This window comes from Mustela putorius, unplaced genomic scaffold (genome assembly GCF_011764305.1).
Source record: "Mustela putorius furo isolate JIRA1106 unplaced genomic scaffold, ASM1176430v1.1 tig00000166_pilon_pilon_pilon, whole genome shotgun sequence".
NCBI lineage: Eukaryota > Metazoa > Chordata > Mammalia > Carnivora > Mustelidae > Mustela > Mustela putorius.
Window position 1 is genome coordinate 6,032,962 of NW_025421301.1, and position 21,789 is coordinate 6,054,750.

Consider the following 21,789-nt stretch of genomic DNA (forward strand, 5'->3'; position numbering starts at 1 on the left):
AAAGAATTTAGCTAATGGGCTTCAATGCTTACAGACCTCGAATCCTGGAGAATCAACGTGAAGGTTAGAGACAAGTATAGAATATCCGGCTTCTGAGAGTGAGTGAGTGACGAAGTTTTTGTGGACCATTTTTTTTTTTAACTTGGGAGTTCTAGTGCTCCACCCAAGAATGAAGCAGCAACTCCTCCATAAAGGGAAAGAAAGCAGATGTGAATGCCTGTGTTAGAAGTCAGTTAATTTAAACTTAAAGAAAAAGTTTTTGGCAAGGGAGAAGGCCAGAATATTGAAGGAGCTCTGCAGCATCTCCTCCAGAGGCATTTCTGAATAATATCTCCTGAATGATATAGGTGTACAAGTAAGCTGACTCAGGGCTGCCTCCAGGCTTCGGAGAGAATGTATTCCAGGTACCACTGTAAGATTAGGGAAGGCCTGAAAATCACGGGCAGGAAGGCTAATGTTATACAGTTCAGATTCCCCCAAGGAAAGAAATGTTTATGAATTTCAACTTTTGTAACCCGTGTCATGAGCTACTCGTTTTCTGCAAACATCAGAGTTAATAGTACCTATACCATAAACTAGTTCACAGCATTACATTTTCGGATGCATTTTTCTTTCCACTTAGGAGCAACCTTTTACTTTGACCTGGAAATTTCCTTGGAGATTCAGATAGAACCACACAAATCAGTTACAAGCCTGTTCCTGGGACCTGTGGGACAAAGGGACACCCTTTGGAATTCATCTCCCTGCCCCACGCCTGTGGCTCCTCTCCCTGTGGCTGCCTCAGACCCCACGGCTTGGTGGAATGCATTGCGAATGGGCCCAGCAAGTGTGTGGCGGTCCAGGCTGGGGGAGGGAAACCTGGCCTGACTCACGCGCAGCCTGGGCCCTGGCCCTGCCCCAGTCCCGGGCTGCTTTCTCGCCCCAGGACTGTCTGTGCGTGGACTGTCTAAACATTTCCCTGAGGCCCAAATGTAATCCCCTCGGGAAGTTTGAGTTAGAGTAGGCCAGTTATGAGTTATACAAGCGGAAGAAGGGAAGATAGGAAGAGCGTGTTTGAAAAGAGTTACTGAAATGACTCCCCACACCCACTTTCCCCCAGCATTTTTTGGATATTTTCTTAGTCAAGTTTTTATTAAAGTATAATATGCAAGAAAGTACATAAATGTACATCAGTGAATATTTTTTTAAGATTTTATTTATTTGAGAGAGAGAGAGACAAGGAGCAGGGGCAGGGAGGGGCAGAGGGAGAGGGATACGCGGACTCCCGCTGAGCAGAGAGCCTGATACCAACACTGGGCAGGGATCATGACCTGAGCCAAAGGCAGGCCCTTAACCGACTGAGCCACCCAGGCACACTCCTCAGTGATTTTTTAAGAAGTAGGTCCACCTGTCTAACTAGCATGCAGATGAAGAAATAATAAATGGAGTGTGGATCCTGACCTCCAAAGGGCATCCTCCACTCTGACTTCTGTCATAAGTGGTGATTATGGCCTAGTCCAAAATATCCTGTGGGTGGAGTCCTACAGGGGTGCCCCGTTGTGTCTGTCTTTTTTCAACATTAGGACTGCATGTGGCGGTCGCTCATGCGTTCCCACTGCTGTATAGTGTGCTAGTTTATGAGCATAAACTGCAGTTCATTCTTCTGTGAACAGACATTCGGGTGGTTTATAGTTTGTCACTACTGCAAGCAGCACAGCTATGAATATCCCTGTAGAGTCTTTGGTGCTTGTGTGTTCTTTTCCGGCGGATATTTACCTAGGACGAAAATTATGGATGTTCAGCTTTAGTAGATACTTGGCAGTTTTCCGAAGTATTTGTACTAATTTAAACCCAAAGGGTGTATGAATTCTGGTTCCCCTAAATCATCAACCACACTCGATATTTTCTGTCTTTTTTTTTTTCCCTCTTTTCAGCCATTCTGATAAATGTGGTGACAGCTCATTGTGCTTTTAATTTGTTTGCCCTAAGGACTAATGAAGTTGAGCACCTTCTCTGTCGATGGGCCACATGGACATCCTTTTTGGTGTAGTGTCTACTCAGGTCTTTTGCCCATTTTTTAAATGGGGTTTCCTATCTTTTTCTTAGTGATTAGTTCTTTGTACATTTTACTCTGTCCTTACTGATGATGTGCCTGCTGGTTCTGTCCATTGCTGGGTAGAGGGTGTTGATGTCTCCAACTATGATCGTAGTTTCAGCTGCTTCACCTTATACTTCTCTTAGTTTTTGCCCCATGTAGCTTGATGCATTGTTGTTATATCCCTACAGGGTAAGAATTCTTAGGTCTTCTTGGAGAATTGATCCCTTTATCATGATGGTAATAGCTCTTGCATGTCTGCTTTGTCTGAAAATAACAGCTACTCCTACTCTCTTTGATTAGTGTTACTAAAGTATGTTTTTCTCTACCCATTTACTTTTAATCTATGTGTGTCTTTCTACTTAAACAACATTTGGTTGGGTCTTATTTTTTATTCACTCTGACAACCTCTGTCTTTTAATTGGTGCATCAACACCAACATTGGTGTTGATGTTCAAAGTGATGATTTATATTAGTTGAGTTAATATCTATGAATTTGTTGCTGTTTTCTATTTGTTGCCTATATTGCTTGTTCCTGTTTTTGTTTTCCACTCCTTTTCTGTCTTTTTTGGTTTTAATTGAGTATTTTATAGGATTGCATTTTCTCCTGTGTTAGTGTGACGGTTATACTTTTTTACAAAACCTTTTTAGCAGTTGCTCTGGAGTTTACAATATACATTTACAACTAATCCAAGTCCACTTTCAGATAACACTATACCACTTCACAGGTAGTGTGAATACTTTATAATAACAAAAAAATCCTAATCCTCCCTCCTGTCACTTATATCATTTCTGTCACTCATTTCACTTGTATATACATACACCCACACAAGATATATACATAAGCATACATAATCAAATACATTGTTGCTATTACTTTTTGAACAAACCATTATCTGTTAGACCAGTTTAAAAAAAGGTTGTATTTTACCTTTACTTATTCCTTCTTCAGTGTTCTTTCTTTCTTTATGTAGGTCTGAGATTCTGACCTATATCACTTTCCTTCTAAAGAACTTTTGGAGTGCCTAGGTGGCTCAGTTGGCTCAATGTCTGACTCTTGATTTCGGCTCTCATAGTCTCAGGGTGGTGGGATCAAGCCCCAAGTTGGGTTTTGCCCTAAATGTGGAGTCTGCTTAAGATTCTCTCTTGCCCTCTCTCCTGCCACCACTCCCACCCCCACCCCCAGCTTTCATGCTCTCTCTCTCCAAAAAGAAAAAAAAATACCCTCTTTTATAACATTGCTTGAAAAGGCAATTCTACTGGCAACAAATTCCTTCAACTTTTGTTTTTCTGAGAAAAACTTCCATTTCTCTGTCACTTTTGAAAGATAATTTTGCACGATACAGAATCTAAGTTGGTGGGTTTTTTTTCCCCTCAATACTTTAAGTATTTTACTTTACTCTTTTGCTTACATGGTTTCTGATTAAAAAGTGGATCTAATTCTTGTTCCTCTATTGTTAAGGGTGTTTTTCCCCCCTCTTTGGCTTTTTTCAGATCTTTTCTTTATCTTTGATTTTCTATGATTTGAAAATGATGTGGCTAACTACAGTGGGGTTTTTTTCGGGCATTTAATCCTGCTTCATGTTCTCTGAGCTCTCTGTGGTTTGGTGTCTGACATTAATTTGGGGAAAATTCTCAGTCATTATTTTTTCAGGTATTTTTTCCATTCCTTTCTTCTGCTGGAGTTCTCATTTCATATGTGTTTTGTAGTTGTCTCACAAGTCCACAGGATATTCTGGGTTTGTTTTTTTTTTGTTTTTATTTTTTTTAATCAGTCTTTTTTTCGTTGCATTTGTTTTTCGGTGATTCTATTACTATAGCCTCAACTTCAGTGATTCTTTCCTCAGCTATGTATGGTCTACTATTAACCCCATCAAAGGCATTCTTCATTTCTGTTGTGGTGTTTTGATCTTTAGCGATTCTTTTTGCTTCTTTCTTAGGATTCCTATCTCTCTGCTACAATATACATCTGTTCTTGCATGTCCTGTTTTATCAGAGTCCTTAGTGTATTAATTGTTGTTCTTTTAAATTCTCAGTATAATTCCTTCATGCCATGCCTGGTTCTGATCCTTGCTCTGTCTCTTCAAAATTCGTTTTTAACTTTTAGTATGCCTTGTAATTTTTTCTTGATAGTTAGACATGATGCACTGGGTAAAAGGAACTTCTATAAATAAGCGTTTAAGAATATGGTGGTGAGGTATATGAAGAGAGGAAGAATTCTGTTGCCCTATGATTTTCTTAGTCCCTTATTGAGCCTATGCCTCCGGACTGTGAACTACATAACTGTTTCTCAGTATTTTTTCTCCCCTCAGGTGGGACAGAATGGCTAGACCTGACTGGATTTGGCTATTTCCCTTTCCCCAGGTAAATTGGGCTCTGGTAATACCCCAGCAGGTTAGGCTGTGGTTACCTGGCATCCCCGGAAGACAGACCTTGTTAAGAAGAGAGTGCTCTGGTACTTCTGAATAGAACTTTCTCCCTTCCCAATCTGGAAGCATGAGAGGATTTTTTTTTCTTGGTATTTGCTATGAGAACATTGGTAGAGCCCTAGGAGATGAATCTCACAAATTGTGGAGGCACATTATAATGGATCCCCTTGGAGTCTTTAGCTCTCAGACTTGTCCACACAGAGCCTCCAGCACTGCATCAATTATGAGTTCAGGTTTTTCTACTGTGGCACTAGTTCTCACAGCAATTTCTGCTCCAGTAAGCCACAACTCCCTGTACTCTCTTGTCTCTCCAGTCTTAGAGGTAGTCTTAGAGGTAGTGTCCACCCCACTCATCTTGATCCAAGAAGAGTCATTGATTTTTCAGTCTGTTCAGCTTTTTACTTGTTTGTATGGACTGGCAACTTCTAAGCTCCTCACATGTGGAACCAGAAACTAAAAGCTCCTTCAATATTTTTTTGTTTCAATAAACATTAATTCAGTACAGTTTGGATATGAAATGCATTTATTAAGCAGATGAACTCCTAAGTTTAAAATATGAAAATTTTTTTTTTTGCCAGTCTTCTCCAACTATACTCTGGCGGTGAGGAGGGGGTTATTGAGGTCTCTTTTTCTTTCCTTCTTTCAGTAATATGTAATATTTAATGAAATGTGCAGCTCTTAAAAACTCAGATGAGTTTTGACAGTTGTATATATACTAGGTTTCTTGGCCTTGGCACTATTAACATTTTGGACTAGATAATTCTATGTTTTAGGGAAGCTGTCCTATTCATCCCTGGCCTCTCCCTACTAGACACCAGTAGCATCCTCCTAGTCATAACAATCAAAAGTGCCTCCAAGCATTGCCAAATGTCCCCTGGGAGGCAAAATCACCCCAGTTTAGAACCACTGATATATAGCCATGTACCTAATGTTGAGAAAAGAAGATATAGATCATATCCATTCCTCCAGAAAGTTTTCTTTAGATTCTTTCATTAATCTACCTTCCCTCCAAAAACATGGTATCTGATTTGTATCATCTTAGGTTCATTTTGCCTATGTTCAAACTTTGCATAAACTGGATCATATGCTGTGTATTTTTTTGGTCTGGTCTCTTTCACGTAACATGATGTTTTTACAATTTATCCATGTTACTGCATTTATCAGTGGTTTATTCTTTTTCGTTGCAGAATAGTCTTCCATTGTATGACTATGCCATAACTTGTTAATAATATTCTGCTGTTGATGGCCACTTGGATGGTTTCTGATTTGGGGTTCCTGTGCATAAGTCTGCTACAAATACTCTGTGGATGTCTTTTTGTAGACATGTTTTCATTTCTCTCAGTAAAGATCTAGGAATGGCATTTCTAGGTTGTGGGTAGATGTACATTTAACTTTCCATAAACTGCCAAACCCTTCTGCAAAGGGTTCTGCCATTTTATGCTCGCAGAAGGTATGTCTGAGTGTTGTAGTTGTTCCAAGTCATCATCCACAACATCATTTGAAGTTTTCAGTCTCTTTTATTTTATCTGTTCTGGTGGGTATCTCATGATTTTTGTTTGCATTCCCCGGATGACCTAAGATGTTGAATACCTTTTCAGGTGCTTTCTGGCCATTCATCTTCTTTTTTTAAGTGTCTTTTAAAGTCAGTTTATGATTAATTTGTAGGAGTCCCCATTATACTTCCTACCCCACATAGTAGTCTCAGAGGAACCTGCTTTTGTGCCTCAGGGACTGAGAAACCTTTTGCCATCTGAATATATTTGGGCCAAATTATAAAAAGCATTGTGAAATATACCCTTTCTTTTTTTTTTTTTGTTCTCTCTGTTTCCAAACATACTGTGAGGTTTAGAGAGTATTTTCCTTTAGTGAGGTCAGAAATACTACTAATGAGCCAGACAAGTATATGAAACCACTTCTGTTTTCTTTGGGATAGTCTTTGAATGCCCGCATCCTCACACAACAATCAGCCCTATGTCCTCCTTCCACAGTTTTGACAAATTACCAGCAGGGACCTGTCCCCACACAAGGCAGTGAGTCACCTTTGTAATTCTATGTCTAAGAGAGGTTCTTGGTGAGTCTTTTTCTGGAAGCATTCTTTTACTCATACAGGAATATCTTTACCTAGTTAAAAAAAAAAAAAAAGTTCTCTACGGAAAAAGATGCCTTTTTCCATCTAAGTTTTCAAAATAGAACTAAGCTATTCCCTTTTAATTCCAGTGGAAAAGGAAGGGACTCATGAGCTTTCTTTGTTTTTAGTTTCTGTCCACCAAAATAATTTGTTGCTAATGTGGTATTTTTTTTAAAACCTGTTCCCTTGCTGACCAGACAAAAAGATTCATCTCTGAGTTGTTTAGGACCTGGTTTCTGAACAGGCTGCCAGGGTGCTTGAAGCTTGGTGTTTTCTCATTGAGCTTTGAAAATGGAATATGCTGAGTCCCAGAGGAAAGTGTCTTATGTATACATGAGGTAACAGGCACAAAGTGTAATCTGTAGTTGTGATCTCTAAATACCATCCCCTTTTTAAAGGAACCAGGTTCCTTGGGGAAATGGCTGATTTTTATGTCTAGGATATGAAATATGTAAGGTGAGGCTGGAGTCCTCCCAAATCTTTCCTACCAGCAGGCAAAAAAAAAAAAAAAAAAGAAAGAAAGAAAGAAAGGAAAGGTAAACAAATGAACAAACAAAAAGCTATTATAAACTACTAGGAGCCTATCAATAGGACTTAGGCTCCAAGGTGGAAAGATTCTCACGGACCAAGAAAGTACAAGTTGAGTATCAATAAGCATAATGGCTGCATTGGATTAAAGCATATCAAATATATTTTAAATGCATGAGTTCATAATGACAAAAAACTACAGAAACAGTCACCATATTCCAGTCTATGGGAAACCCGACAGGACAAAAAAAAAAATCTGCTTTCTTTGAAACATAAAAAGCAAAAGGAGAAAAAGGGAGAGAAGGGGGCCTTATGATTTAAAAGACACATGAATTGTAATAATGGGAGCATATTTGGATTCCTATTTGAACAAACAACTACTAAAACATTTTATGGGCTAGTTGTGGAAATTTGATCACCACCTGGATATTTACATTAAGAGATTATTAGTGTTTTAGATGTGATCATGGCATTGTGGTTTTATTTTTATAGTAGTCTCTTTTTAAAGATACATACTGAATTATATACAAAATATTAGGTCTAGGATTTGCTTCAAGAGTTGTGGCAGGGATTTGGATGAAACAGAATGGCCATGAGCTGGTAATTATTGTTTCTGAGTAACATTTATGGACTTATTATACTGTCCTCTTTACCAGGAAATGTTAATATCTGAAATTTTTCTTAAAAGCAAAAAACTCTTAGGTGTCTTGCAGATTGCTGATGTCATGGGTTAACTGGTGGGAGTTTGAAAAGGGAGGGATTGCTGATAGGGATCACTGGACTAGAGTAAGGAGCCCTATCCTGCTGGGTTTCTTTATAGGGTTTTCAGAACAACATCATCAGTATCCCACTAAATCAACCTGCACCCAACAATTTTCTCTTCCTGTTTGTTTATTAACATCATATTAATGTTAAGAACCTAGGGTTCTTGAGAAAAGCAATGAGATTATACACCCTTATCTCATACTAGGTTTTGGTTGCCCAAATGGCCTTACTGAGGGACTGCCATCTGGACCTACTTATTTCTTATGGGTTAGAAAGATGAAGACCTCTCAGGGAAAGATATTTCAGGGAAACTTCTAAAAAAGCATTGTTTCTTTTCAGACATTTTTTACCCCTAAATCAATGGAAAATAGAAAGCATTTGTCAAAAGTGATTAAAGCCTATACCGAGTGGAATAGTTCAGAGACCACAGCACACCCAGTAGAATACTTGTTTATGCTCACAGCCTTTTAGCAATCGAGGTATGTTAAAGACACCCAAAACAATATGTGAGTTTCAAAATTTGCTTCATTCCCCATCGAAACATAATGTATTTTTTCTCTCTTGATTGACTTGGACAAGTTAGAGTCTTTACTCTCATCAGATCAAAACTTGTGTTTTCATGTCTCCTCTTAAAACTCTAATCCTGCAAAAATTATTTCTCATTTCGCTGTGAAATAACCCTAGATACTTGATGTTCCATTTTGTAACTTAACCATTCATGAATTTCAGACCTTTTTCAGGCAAATGGAGGAAAAATTTTTGACTAAGTAAGCTTTCTCAAACAGGAGTATGGAGAAGAGATCACCTGTTTGGAGCCAGTCACAAACATGACAAGTGTCTGGTGTAATCCTTGACCAACAGAGGAGGAGGGTGACCCCTTATAGATGAAGAAACTAAGACATGAAGACCTGACCATGTTGTCTCTGGAAAATACATGTGTTCTTTCTCCTAAACCAAGGCTGTCTGTCTCAGGTAGATGTTGTGTCAGCCCTGACTTGCATTGAATCTTCATTTAGTGATGCCAGCTCACAGAACTTGCATTTTTGTGGAGAGATGCCAAGATCGAGGTTTCATAATGAATTAAAGGCCAGCATTTTGTGGCAGTTAGCTGATTTTAAAGGATGCTGGTATTTCCCAACAAAATATAGTTGAACTTTGGTCATTTCCAAGTATTTGATGCCCCAGTAGCCAGAATAGTCTAGTCCACATTATAATGAATGAGTGGTAATAGGTTGTGTTTATATCCACTGATGCATTCCCACTGTTTTACCAAAGATCTTGAATAATCGGCCAGGCTCTTCTTTGTAGTTAATATTAATGATACAGTTTAGATATATTTGATAAGGGCCCGATTGTTGTACATGCAGCCAAATAATTTCATGTATTAAAGACTCAATTGTGTAGTCTTTCATCCTGCATTCAGAGCTGAATTTTTAAGTAGTTTATGTCCCTAGCAAAGGATATGCTAGTTATCCGGGGGTTACTCCCCTGTGAGTGCCACCCATTACACACCTCCAGAGAGTACCTACACAATCCTGTCAGTGGCCTCTGGGCTTGGGGTTATTTTCCACATAGCAGGTGATATTTTGCACGAAGCCTTCTACATTCTGTATTTGCAGATATCATAGGTTTGCAATATTTCTTCAATATCTGCAATTTTGGCAACTGTCACTGGTAAATGTTATTGTTACTTAGGGTAGTGTAAGCAAAAAAAAAAAAAAAAAAACCACCAAAAACCACACACAAAAAACCAGCCTTAGTTAAACTTTGGAGATTTCATATATATATATATATGCCATTTGTACTTCTTTCTTTAAAAATAAAGCAGCATAGGGGCACCTGGGTGGCTCAGTGGGTTAAAGCCTCTGCCTTCAGCTCAGGTCGTGATCCCAGGGTCCTGGAATTGAGCCCCACATTGGGCTCTCTGCTCAGCAGGGAGCTTGCTTCCCCCTCTCTCTCTGTGGAGAGAGAGGTGGAGGTTCCTCTCCACCTACTTGTGATCTCTGTCTGTCAAATAAATAAATAAAATCTTAAAAAAAAAAGTAAAGAAGCATAGATTCATTCATGAACAGCAGACAGAAGGAGATACATCTGTAGCAATATTTATAAAATACACGAAACATTTAGGTATAGCAATAATAATAATAATCTCTATTCATTTATTGAGGTGTTCATCTGTTCAGGGGCTGCCAGGCCATTTACATTCTTTATCACTTATCCCTAAAGCCTTCAGTGGTCAGAGTAAGAGGGAGCCAAGGGTCTCAGTGGTCATTTGGCTCAGAGGGTGGGGGCAGGGTGGAGGATGGGGGGTATAGGTTTAGTCTCAGCTTTCCCTTAGTCCAGAGTCTAGATCTTTGCTCTTCTACAGCTTGTAGCTGTGTGCAGACTGGTGCCTTCTCATACTAATCTGTTTTTATATTACTCTGTTTACGATAATCTATCTACAGCTTTCCAGTCTTTCCATATCAATTAGAGTTCACCTTCCTGTACCTTCCTAATATCCCTCTGATCTTGTGGCTTCTCCTGGAGCTTAGATGGTGTGCATAAAACTTATGACTCTGAACCTTGATTATTACACGCCCTTTTCTAGTTCCAGACCCTCAGCTGTTCTAGATGTGAAGAAACCCCGTAAGCAGTTCCATGTAAAAGAGCCCCTCTTTGTTTTCTTGGAGCATAAAGTGAAAAAAGGTTAAGCTTGAAGTAAAACATCACATAGCATTATCCTCTTCAGTGTGTTCCCCTCTGTCAGTGCAAGAGTTTACTTTTGTAGTTATAACATCCCCATAAGCCATTCTCTACCTGCCCTTTAAAATAAATAGTGAATTAACAGTTTTGTGATCCTGTTTATTTCTAGCAACTCCAAATAACTGGCTTAAGAAATAAATGCTCTTTATTTAAAAATGGATATATTACCATGTTTTCCTTTTTAAAGATTTATGTGTTCTCAAATATTATATTTTCAAAGTAATGTCTAAGTAGTAAATAGCCAAAGAAAATAAGCATCTGGTTACAATTTGATCCCTTTCTTGCCAATCCTTAATTGTTATTCAGTGATTCCAAGTCATAATCTTTTTTACTGAACTGCCTAAACTATGCCAGTATAACTCATCCTGTTTTTTAAACTTACAGACAAAAATTCCTTTCTGAGATTTTGTGCCAATTTCTCATCTGTCCTTTTGGCTCTCCTCATTTGCCAGAGCTTTCTCTTCTAATCAAAGAATTATTTTTTCTTTACAAGAAAGGCTTTAATCTGGATTCTAGCTCTTCTTTCTTTTATTGACGTCTAATCCAAAAGAAGTAATCTACTTTCTTCTTAAGAAATAGAGTGCCTGCATCATTTTAACTGCTATGAAATCTGGCTTAAAATTGGGATATTATGGATTCTTCCCTCAACTAAAGTTACTATAGCAATTATCTCTTAACCATAATTAAGTAGAAGGGAGCTTTTATGATGGAATGAATACTAGGCTCAGAAATAAAGACCTGTTTGCAAACCCAGTCTTGTTCCTTGCTTATAGTAGTAAGCAAAAGTTACTTATCTTCTCTGAATCTTGGTTTCTCTTTTATAATTTGGGGACAATTAAATTAGATGTTTAATTCAAGTGGATTTTGTAAGGATTTAGTAAGATGAAACTGTGCCTGGTACTTAATTTTTTTTTTACTGCATAAAAAACATATTAACATTTACTAAAGAACTTTTACAAACTATTAAAAAAAGAAATTAAACCCTGTTGGTAGGTAAAGAAAAAGATGTGAATTCAGTTAACCAATTCACAAGAAAAACAAATTATTAAATAAACATTTGGGAGAATGTTTAAACTCAGAGCAATTAAATAAATTCAAAAAGCACTGAGATGTCATTTTTTAAATTAGTGCCGATTAAAAAATAAAGACCTACTGGTGATGACATTGCCAGTTGGTGCAGCTCATTGGAAAAAATATGCATCAAATTATAACAATATTTATACCTTTCAATCTAGTAATCCCACTTTGGAGAGTCAATCCTAAAGGAATATTATAAAATATGGGAAAAATCTAGAAACATAAAACTGATTAACCATTGCTTATGAGCTTAATAAACTTGGGAACAATGTAAGTTTGTAATGGATTAAGTTTGGATGAATTATTTTATGCTATTAAAATAAAAATAGGGACGCCTGGGTGGCCCAGTCCATTAAGCGGCTGCCTTCGGCTCAGGTCATGATCCCAGTGTCCTGGGATCAAGTTCCACATTGCGCTCCTTGCTCAGCAGGCAGCCTGCTTCTCCCTCTGCCTCTGCCTGCCACTCTGCCTGCCTGTGCCCTCTCTCTCTGACAAATAAATAAATAAAATCTTTTTAAAAATATAAATAAATAAAAAGAATACTCACTAAGCAACATGTACAAATGTTTATGATATAAAAAAATATACACAATAACAGATATGAAAAAAGTACATCTTAAAACTATAGAGAAATAGATCCAGGTGACAGTTTTTTTTTAAAGATTATTTATTTGAGAGAGAGGAACAGAGACGGGGTGGGAGTAGAGGGAGATGGAGAGAGAATCTTCAAGCAGACTCCCTGCTGAGTGCAGAGGCCAGTGTGGGGTTCAGTCCCGACCCTGAGATCATGACCTGAGCTGAAATCAAGAATCGGTCACCGACTGAGCTACCCGGGTGCCCGTAGACACAAGTGATAATTACGTTAGATTATTATAGCATATGTTTTTTTCTTTTTTCCTGTTTCTCCAAATATTTTGTAAGGTGATAGTACTGTTTTTTAAGGTAATATTACTTTTAAGAGTAAAATTAGAATTTAAGTCTAATGTATTCAGTCTGAAAAAAAATATTTAGTGAGTGCTTATTATGTGCCTAGAAAATCTGCTTTGACATTTTGAGTCTAAAAACATGCCAGAATCTTTCTTCATTATTTACTCCAGAGCAATAAAAAAAGGCAAAAAAGAATGTGCTTAGTGGACTATTTTGAATAAGTAGTTCATATACAAACTAAGATTTAAGGTGCTACTGTGTGTAACCTAAGTGTTTAATACTAGGCTGTCAGCCCAACCCATTAAATGTGATGGTATTCTGTCTCACGATAGCCATCTGCTTTCGGACTCCTTCCAAAATTAACTGGCTGGCTTAGTCAGGTCATTCCACGGAGGAAAATGGGATCTCAGTGATATATTGACCAGAACATCAATGTGGGCAAGATTTTTAATAATGCATCTGAAAGCTACATGTAGAGGTAACTGGACTGAAGTAAGCTAGACAAGGTCATTTGCCAAGAATTGACGCATGTTTTTATTGTTGAAATTTTTATTGAAATCATTGTAGATTCACTTGTAGTTATAAGAAATAATGTCAGAGATTGCTTGTGTACTTTGCCCAGTTTCCCCCAATGGAAACATCGTACAGAACTATATAGTATGGTGTCACAACCAGGATATTGACATGGTACCGTCTCTCCCATCTCACTCACATTTCTCTGGTTTTATTTTGCTTCTTTGTGTATGTGTGTACATGTGTATGTTGTTCCATACAATTTTATCACCTGTGTATGTTTGTATTTCTACCTCCACAGTGAAGACATTGAGCAGTTCTATCAGCATTTCAACCAGGATTTATCCTATTGCCCTATAGTACTCCTACCCTCTCTCCCCTCCCTGCCACCCCTAGCCCCTGGCATCTGCTATCCTGTCATATATTGTAAAATTTTCTCATTTCAAAATGTTGCATACATTGAAACACAATAGAAAATCCAGAAAATAAACCCACAAGTGTATGATCAATTAATCTTCAACAAAGCAGGAAAGAATATCCAATGGGAAAAATCGTCTCATCAACAAATGATATTGGGAAAACTGGACAGCTACATGCAAAAGAATGAAACTGGACCACTTTCTTACACCATACACAAAAATAAATTCAAAATGGATCAAAGATCTAAATGTGTGACCTGAAACCATAGAAATCCTAGAAGAGAACATACGTGGTAGCTTCCTTGACATCAACCATAGCAACTTCTTTCCAGATAGGTTTCTTGAGGCAAGGGAAACAAAAGCAAAAATACACTGTTGGCACTACATCAAAATAAAAAGCTTCTGCACAGGGAAGGAAATAACAAAACTAAAAGGCAACTTATGGAATGGGAGAAGATGTTTTCAAATGATATATCCAATTAAGGGTTAGTATCCAAAATATATAAAAACTTAAAATTCAACACCCAAAAAACAAATAATTCAATTAAAAAATGGTCAGAAGACATGAACAGACATTTCTCCAAAGAAGACACAAGATGGCCAACAGACACATGAAAAGATGCTCATCATCAGTTGTCAGCAGAGAAATGCAAATCAAAACTGCGAAATGAAAACAATAAGATACCACCTCAACACCTGTCAGAATGGCTAAAATTAACACAAGAAACAACAGGTGTTGCCGAGGATATGGAGAAGGGGGAACCATCTTACATTGTTGGTGGGAATGCAAACTGGTGCAGCCACTGTAGAAAACAGTATGGAGGGTCCTCAAAAAGTTAAAAATAGAACTACCTTATAATCAAGCAGTTATACTACTGGGTATTTATCCAAGGGGCTCTCTATAGCCCTTTCCCTAAAAAGTGTGGTAAATCAACTTGTGCCTTCTTCCTGCTTGGCAAAATTCTGCACTCACGCACCTGAATAGTTCTGGCCCCAGGACCATCCCTCACAGCATTACAATTCTGCCTCCTTAATGTGTTCATAGCACTTTGTCACTGTTAACCAGGGGGACTCACAGCCACAGCCTCATAAGCTAGTCTCTCCTGCATCCCTGACAGTAGGGTCAGAAAGCATTTTATCTGGCATGTTTCTCACTTGCTTGCCTTTCAGAAGAATTACTATGTACGAGTAAAATAGGAATTTAAAATATCTAAGCAGACTGAAAAAAGATCTAAACAGACTGAAAAAAGTCTGTTTAGATGGCAGAAACCAGTCATCTGCTATAGGCAGGGATTTTATTTCCCAGGCGAGTTCAGGGTTCAGATCCCCACCTGGGATTTCTAATTGGACTGATACCCCATGTATATTGCTCGTGCATGTCAATAGTGAGAAAGACAAGTAAGAACGAGCATAGCTTTCTTTAAAAATTACTTAGTAAAGTGGTTTTGCTGCTAAATATTTGTCTTAATACTGGAGGAAAACACTCCTGTGTTTCGGAGCTCTGATAACTCTAGTTCTGACAGAACTTATGTGGTCTGACGCCTGTCACCAACGGGACAGCACAGTTGGGTTTTCACAGCCCCATGTCCATGCCTGCGCTGGTACTGTGAGGTCCCCCCTGCTGACTTCCTGCGGTAGTTATTCTGTAGGAATGAGAAACTCCAAAGACTTTTTGATTCGTGAGTGGTGGTGTATGTATTGTGGTGTACAGTTTTATATCATGCAGTTGAACACCCACCCAGAATTAATTTATTTTAACAAATGCATCTTGTGCTTGAGGCCATATATTTTCACGTCACATGTAAAGACTCCTGCTATCTAAATGTTGGCCCCATGCATCTGCTGTCATTAGCCCACTTACTGGGTTTGCTTCCCAGAACTGGAAGCTTCAGTGCTGGCATCAGAACTCATGGTTCACAACAGTGTTACAAGAGCACCGTCCAGTTTCAGCAGTATTTGCCACTGTCCCCTTATTCTGCAAGAACTGATGAGAATGTTAAGGCTGGAGTCTACTTGCTTGGGGGAGTAGGACCAAGATCCAGTAACTGTCAAATCAGTCCACGTTTGCAGCCCTGTCTAGAGAGGAAAGGGCACCAGTCTTCCTCCCTTCCCCGCACATAACCTCTCTTCTGATACTTGAGACATACTGTGGACTTCCCACCTAGATGTCTACTGCAAAACAGTCATGCTTACCTGCTTCCCCCGTTGATGAAAATTGGCAGGCATTTTATTTACATGTAAGTTATCATAGTGCATCCATGGCTTAGAGAAAATACAAGGTCAAGGTTTCAAATAATTCACAGATGTCCGTCTTCTTTTTTCCTGCTTTCTAAAAGCCCTTACTGATTTTATGCAGACCGTGGAGTTGGAAGACTGTGCCGATGTTCCCTTAGTCTAGAGTTTCAGTCTACAGTTAAGTGGACACATAATTGCTGTCATTTTAGAGGGACAGGCTCTTCTTCCTCATTGATTTGTTTCTCTGGTCTTTTTTCATCCCTCCTGTTTGCTAGTTATTCCTTTAGCAAGCCACCGCCCGTGAGAAGGAATGAGTGTTTGCCACGCCGGGCCGTGCCAGCTTTTTGCCTCCCCGTCAACACAGTATTCATAATCAGAGTAATAATGACCTCTCTCAGGGTCCTGCCTCAGAAATCATCCTTCCTTTCATAACCCAAGAATAGTTTTTTTCCTCCCAGCAGGCATTAGGCATCCATCTTAAACTTATCCCGCCTTATTAGAATCATCTCGTTCCCGGGCTGTCTCCCCCACTGGCAAGTTAGCACTGTGAGAGAGGATGCCTTCTCAGTGTGGTCTGTGACTGGGTCAATCGCTGGCACCTAGACGACATGCCATGATTCAGTGACTTGAATGAATAAAGCCAGACTGCGGCCCCAGAAGGGAATACCTTATCCTATTTACCCAACTTAAAAAGTAGAGTCCAGGAACTATCAGCATGGGCTGGACCCATGCTGAATTAGTGAGTTAGTAAAAATGGCTTCATGTTATGTAAGATGTTACATATATTTGACAAGTGCTTGAAAGAGTCATTTTCTGATTTTTTATATTTACATTTTAGTTTTTATTCTGTAAATGAGGTTTGATTTTAGAAACTTGTTTTATAATATAAAGTATAAACTCTCTTTTCCATGCCATTAAAGCATTCTGTTTCAGAACATAACTTTGAACATGAGCCATACCTACACAAAAATACATATTGAAGGCATGCTTTTATACATTTATTTTTTAAAGTCTACAGCACCCTTGAAAAGGAACATTTGGGTATGGCTGTGCTTATTCTAAAGAGTCTTTTCTAAAGCTTACAATTATTATGAAGTTCACATTTTCCAGTATTTTCTGTTTTATCTGTCTTGTTTAGCACACCTCAAAGCACTTAGATAGCCTTTGCTTTTAATGCTAATGTTATCTTGTGCAGCCTACCTTAACAGCATATTTTTTTACTGATTGAAATTTCAAATCTGTGTTGAAGAATTGAATTTAATAATATGAATTTGTTAACTAAAATGAAAGAACACTAAAAAGTGTTTAACATATTACATAAATTTATGGACACATTTTAAACTTAACATCTGGTCAAGATAGCATATCAGCCTAGCCCTGTTTGTTGTGGTTGAAGAAGATTGTTTTTAGGTGATGACTCAAAGCAGAAACATTTATTTAACTCTTAACTTCCTCTACCTCTTCCTATTCCCAGCTTTCCCAATTCAGGTGCACAGAATATGGAGACTCCAGAGACTCCAACCTTATAGCCAACAGGAAAGAATCCCTCTTTTCCTTTTTTTTTTTTTTTTTTAAGATTTTATTTATTTATTTGACAGAGAGAGAGATCACAAGTAGGCAGAGATGCAGGCGGGGAGAGGGGGGAGTGGAAGCAGGCTCCGTACTGAGCCCAATGCGGGCCTTGATCCCAGGACCCTGAGATCATGACCTGAGCCAAAGGCAGAGGCTTAACCCACTGAGCCACCCAGGCACCCACTTTCCCTGTTTTATGATAATAATGCATACTTTAGTAACTATATGTTTCAGAAATGTAACAGTGGAACCTGAAGCTGTAGCTTTACTTTTGAGAATAAAACTAAAAAGATGAAATACAGGGAGTTTTCTCAGTGTAATGAAACAAATTATCCTCAAAATAAATGGCAGTTATGGAAAGCAATTTTTGCTGTCATGGATAAAAGTTAGAGAACACAAAATCAGTGTTTGACATACATTAACTCACAGTGTTTTAAATAAAAAGAAGCTAAAGTGCATTATACAGTACCTGTTCCTAACGATGATTGCAGTTTCTTGTTATGAAGTCCGCAAAATACGTTACATACTTAGCAGGCAGAACTATGAAAACCAGAGATGAAAAAAAGACATAATAGGTCAAATTTTAAAGTTTTTCTTTTTAGGTCCAGGGAGTGCAGTGCCATTTTGCATTATTTAATCAGCACAGTCTCTTATGCAGCTGTTCCATCCCAAGTTCATATTCACAGGCATGCAAAAGAAAATAAACCTTTGATACTTGAAGCAATAATGAAGATTAAAAGTCCCCAAACCTCTGCAGTTTACCTCATTCATCTGAAAACTTCTAGTGGGAAAAGCATGCATTGAGAATCAAAATTTCTTCCTGAGTCCGTGATTGCCACTTATTAGCTCTGTCTCCTGAGTGAGACACTTAATTTTTCTGAGCTTCTGTTTCTTCATTTGGTTTATGTAAATCACAGGTTGTGCCAAGGGTGAATACATTCCAAAGAGGCTTCCTATGCTATGAAGTGTTTTGCAAGTGTTGGGTAGATCCTGTTATAATTCCCATTTTGCAGATGAGGAAGGGCTGAGAGAGACTGCTGACAAGTTTGTTGAAGGTCTCATGATTGGCGAATAAAGATCTAGTTTTAAGGCACCTGGGTGGCTCAGTTGTTAAGCATCTGCCTTTGGCTCAGGTCATGATCCCAGGATTCTTGGATCAGGCCCTGCCTCAGGCTCCCTGCTTGGGGGCTCCCTGATCTGCGGGAAGCCTGCTTCTCCTCCCTCCCCCTGCTAGTGTTCTCTCTCTGTGTGTCACTCTCTGTCAAATAAATAAGTAAAATCTTTTAAAATAAGAGAGAAATCTATTTTTAAGATCCCGTGTCTATAATGTTGATATTTTTCAGCATCAGTACTATTGACATTTTAGGACTGATAATTCCTTTCTTGTGGGGGCGCTGTCATGGGCAGCATCATATGTCTAACAAAACCCCTGGCCTCTACCTCCTAGATGCCAAGAGCATCTCCCAATTTATGATAACCAGAAATGTCCACAGGCGCTGCCCCATGTCCCCTGGCAGGCAAAATTACCTCAAGTTGAGAGCCACCGGTCTGTGATTTGAGAGCTGAAGTTATTAACAACTTGGATGATGACATTTATCAGTATTACCATTATTCTGAGTGGTTCCTGATCGGAACACTCCATAACATAGCAATTTTCCAAATTTTTAATTAAAAAAGGAGATACCTGATTTTCATTCGTGGTTTCCCTATTTCTGAATATGAACAGGGGCATTGTCTTCTCTGGAAGGTCCCCGTGAACCGTTCCTACAGCGGCAGAGACACTGTCTATAGTGAGCCAGAAGTCACACTGAGCGACCTTCCCCTCTAATTCTGTGGCCAGCCCCTCAGGGGCCCCACTGTTGTCTCTTGAACTGCCACTTCTCATCTGGTAGATGCATGGACCCCTGATATCACTAAAGAGGCACAAGAGAGAATCCCATGTATTTTCATACCCATGATCTCGTTTAATCTTCACAGTAAGCCCTTGAAGTTTGTATCTATTGTCTGCATTTACATTTTGTTTAGAAATCTTAATAACCTCTCTTCCTGGCCTGCTCCTTCAACTTTGGTGTCCTCACTGCAGAACCTGATAGAGAAAACTCAGCAGGAAGTTGATATGGAAACTCAGCAGGGGCCTTTCTCACCAGCACTGGATGAAGAGTAACATCCTTCTGAATTACTCAACATAAAGCAGATGCTTTCTGCCCTGCATGACTCTTCCTTTTTCCTTTCCCCTTAACAAGTATCATTAAATACATGCCTCCTTTGACTGCATTTTGGGGACTTAAGAACCAACTGTCCAAGAGCTGAATGTGTTTATTTCTGTTGCTCACTCTTCCCTCTGCCCATCAAGGCCAAGCATGAGCTTGCCAGGCCTCCCACACTCCCCCATCTTTGTCACTAATCTGCAGTCTGCTCTCTTCCTGATACTGGCACACTTCCCAATTTATTATCACCACTGAATGAAAATATTCTAAACTTCTATGCTTAGCTTTATTGTTTGTTTCTCTGTGGTTTAAAACTGTTGGGAAAATAGATGTATTTGATCTGGGCCTCATTCAATTTGTAAGTAGACTTGCCTGGATTTTTTTTACACACTAAGTTTTAAGATCAGTTGCTACTGACAAGCACAATAAATATAACTGAATGTGATGAAAAGCATTGGCATGACTGAAGAGAGGCTAGCCTTGAGGAACTGGACTTGCCCGGGAATCTTCAGGACTCAAAATTCTGCTTAAGGAAGGGCCAAAACAGTCATTGGGACCAGTGATTCCCGAAGAAGACTGGATCACTTCACAGCAGTGCAATCCGAGTGTCAATTAAACTTTTATTTATTTTTTTCTTTAAAGTGCATGTGAATCATGTTAGTTACTCCATGGTTCATTAAAAAAGGAGTAATTGGCTCCCGCTGTAAAATGGCAGTGTCTGGCCCCATGAAGAGTTATTTTTCATTCTTAGATCAGCTTGCATTCTTATTGACCGGATTTACTCGATTCTGATTTGATGTGCATGTAGCCATTTCATCGTGTTGTATAATAAAGCATCATGGGTTTTTCTTGCTTCTCCAGGTGGCCTTTTTGAAGATGTAACTTTTGGAGCTGAGGCCTCCTCTCCCCACAGACCGCTCTCCGGCTGGAGCATGCGGGAGGTCCGTGTTCTGCATGATGGGCCGTGGTCACAGACAAAGGTACCAGAGCTCCAGAGTCAGTGTGTGGCATTGAAGTTGTGAGTTGGTCTGTTGCCATATAGTCTCTAAGAGAAGAGTTCACTTCAAATGTAACAAGAAGTAAGGTGGCAAAGAATGTTCCAGTAGCAGAGAAGTTATGACTCTGTTTCCAACAGAGAGAATATTCAGGTATGTGCTATGTCAGCAGCACCTGGAAGGATGTTCACTCGTGGAATCCCATCTGTCCTTTGGGGGCTGCAGTGGGGACTCTGCTGGTGGAACCGAATGTTAACTGCTATATATCTAAGCAGAGAGACTTATAAACTGCCCATTCAGTTTGTGGAAAACAAATTTTTAGAAAGAAAAATACAGAATTTTGTATACCTGATTCAGAAGGGATGCTCTGTGAATAAATGTGTGTTGAATGAATGATTATCAAATTAAAGGTTTTCCTGTGTGTGCAAACCTGCACGTGTTTTTTTGTTGTTGTTGTTGTTCCTTATTCCCTTTACCAAATACTGTGGCCTGTCGACTAATGGACCTCACTAGCCTCCCGGTACAGAAGTGTCTTAATCCTTGTGTGCCAAAGCAGGTGGAGAGGAAACCCTGGAAGGAGAAGGACAGAGCTAGAGGGAATCCAACAGAGCTCGGGTGAGCTGCTGATTTCACAGAGAAGGTTCTGTCCTTGCCTGCTGTCACCGTCTCCCGGTAAAGCTGGGATGGGGGGGGGAGCTGGGCAGATCTCCTTTCCCACCTGCAGTCAAGAGGAGGGGCTGCGTCTACATCCAGCCTACTGGGGTTCATCTGAGCCTGCAGACTACCACCACACTCTCTCCCCCAAACACACAGGGTTTAACCTCCTCTAATTTCCTAATACTCAAAATACCAGTGTTCCTCAGCCTTGTGCTTTGCGGAACTTTTTGTTTCACCAAGACACTTGCCTCCCAGCCGCGCAGCATGGTGGGCTCTTCTAATCTGTCACTGGCAGACGGGCAGAGGCATAAAACCCATCTGTTTGACCTGCAGAGCCCCTTTATTAAGCACAGTCGGAAACATGGAAGATCTCAGTGATCTGTCCAAGACACACGGCCAGAGACAAGAATTAGTTTGGCTTCTCGTAGGCTACTAAGCTCCCAAACTCAAAGCTGGTTTTTCGTGCTTTAGATTTCTCCTTGTCTGTATAGAGCAGGATTTTTCAGTGTTGCCATTTA

General features: G+C 39.3%; 1 protein-coding gene across 7 annotated transcripts in view; it reads left to right on the plus strand.

The window, feature by feature from the left end:
* The window catches only part of UBE3D (ubiquitin protein ligase E3D), a 151,795-nt gene extending 130,752 nt beyond the window's left edge, over nt 1–21,043 (plus strand). For all 7 annotated transcript variants that reach the window (XR_006605534.1, XM_045075888.1, XM_013046374.2 and 4 more), the window contains one exon: nt 20,481–21,043. Coding sequence is in view for 6 of the 7 variants with exons in the window: in XM_013046374.2 (XP_012901828.2) it covers nt 20,481–20,501 (21 nt within the window). In the remaining variant the exon portion in view is untranslated. The remainder of the gene's footprint in view (nt 1–20,480) is intronic.
* The last annotated feature ends 746 nt before the right edge of the window (nt 21,044–21,789 follow it).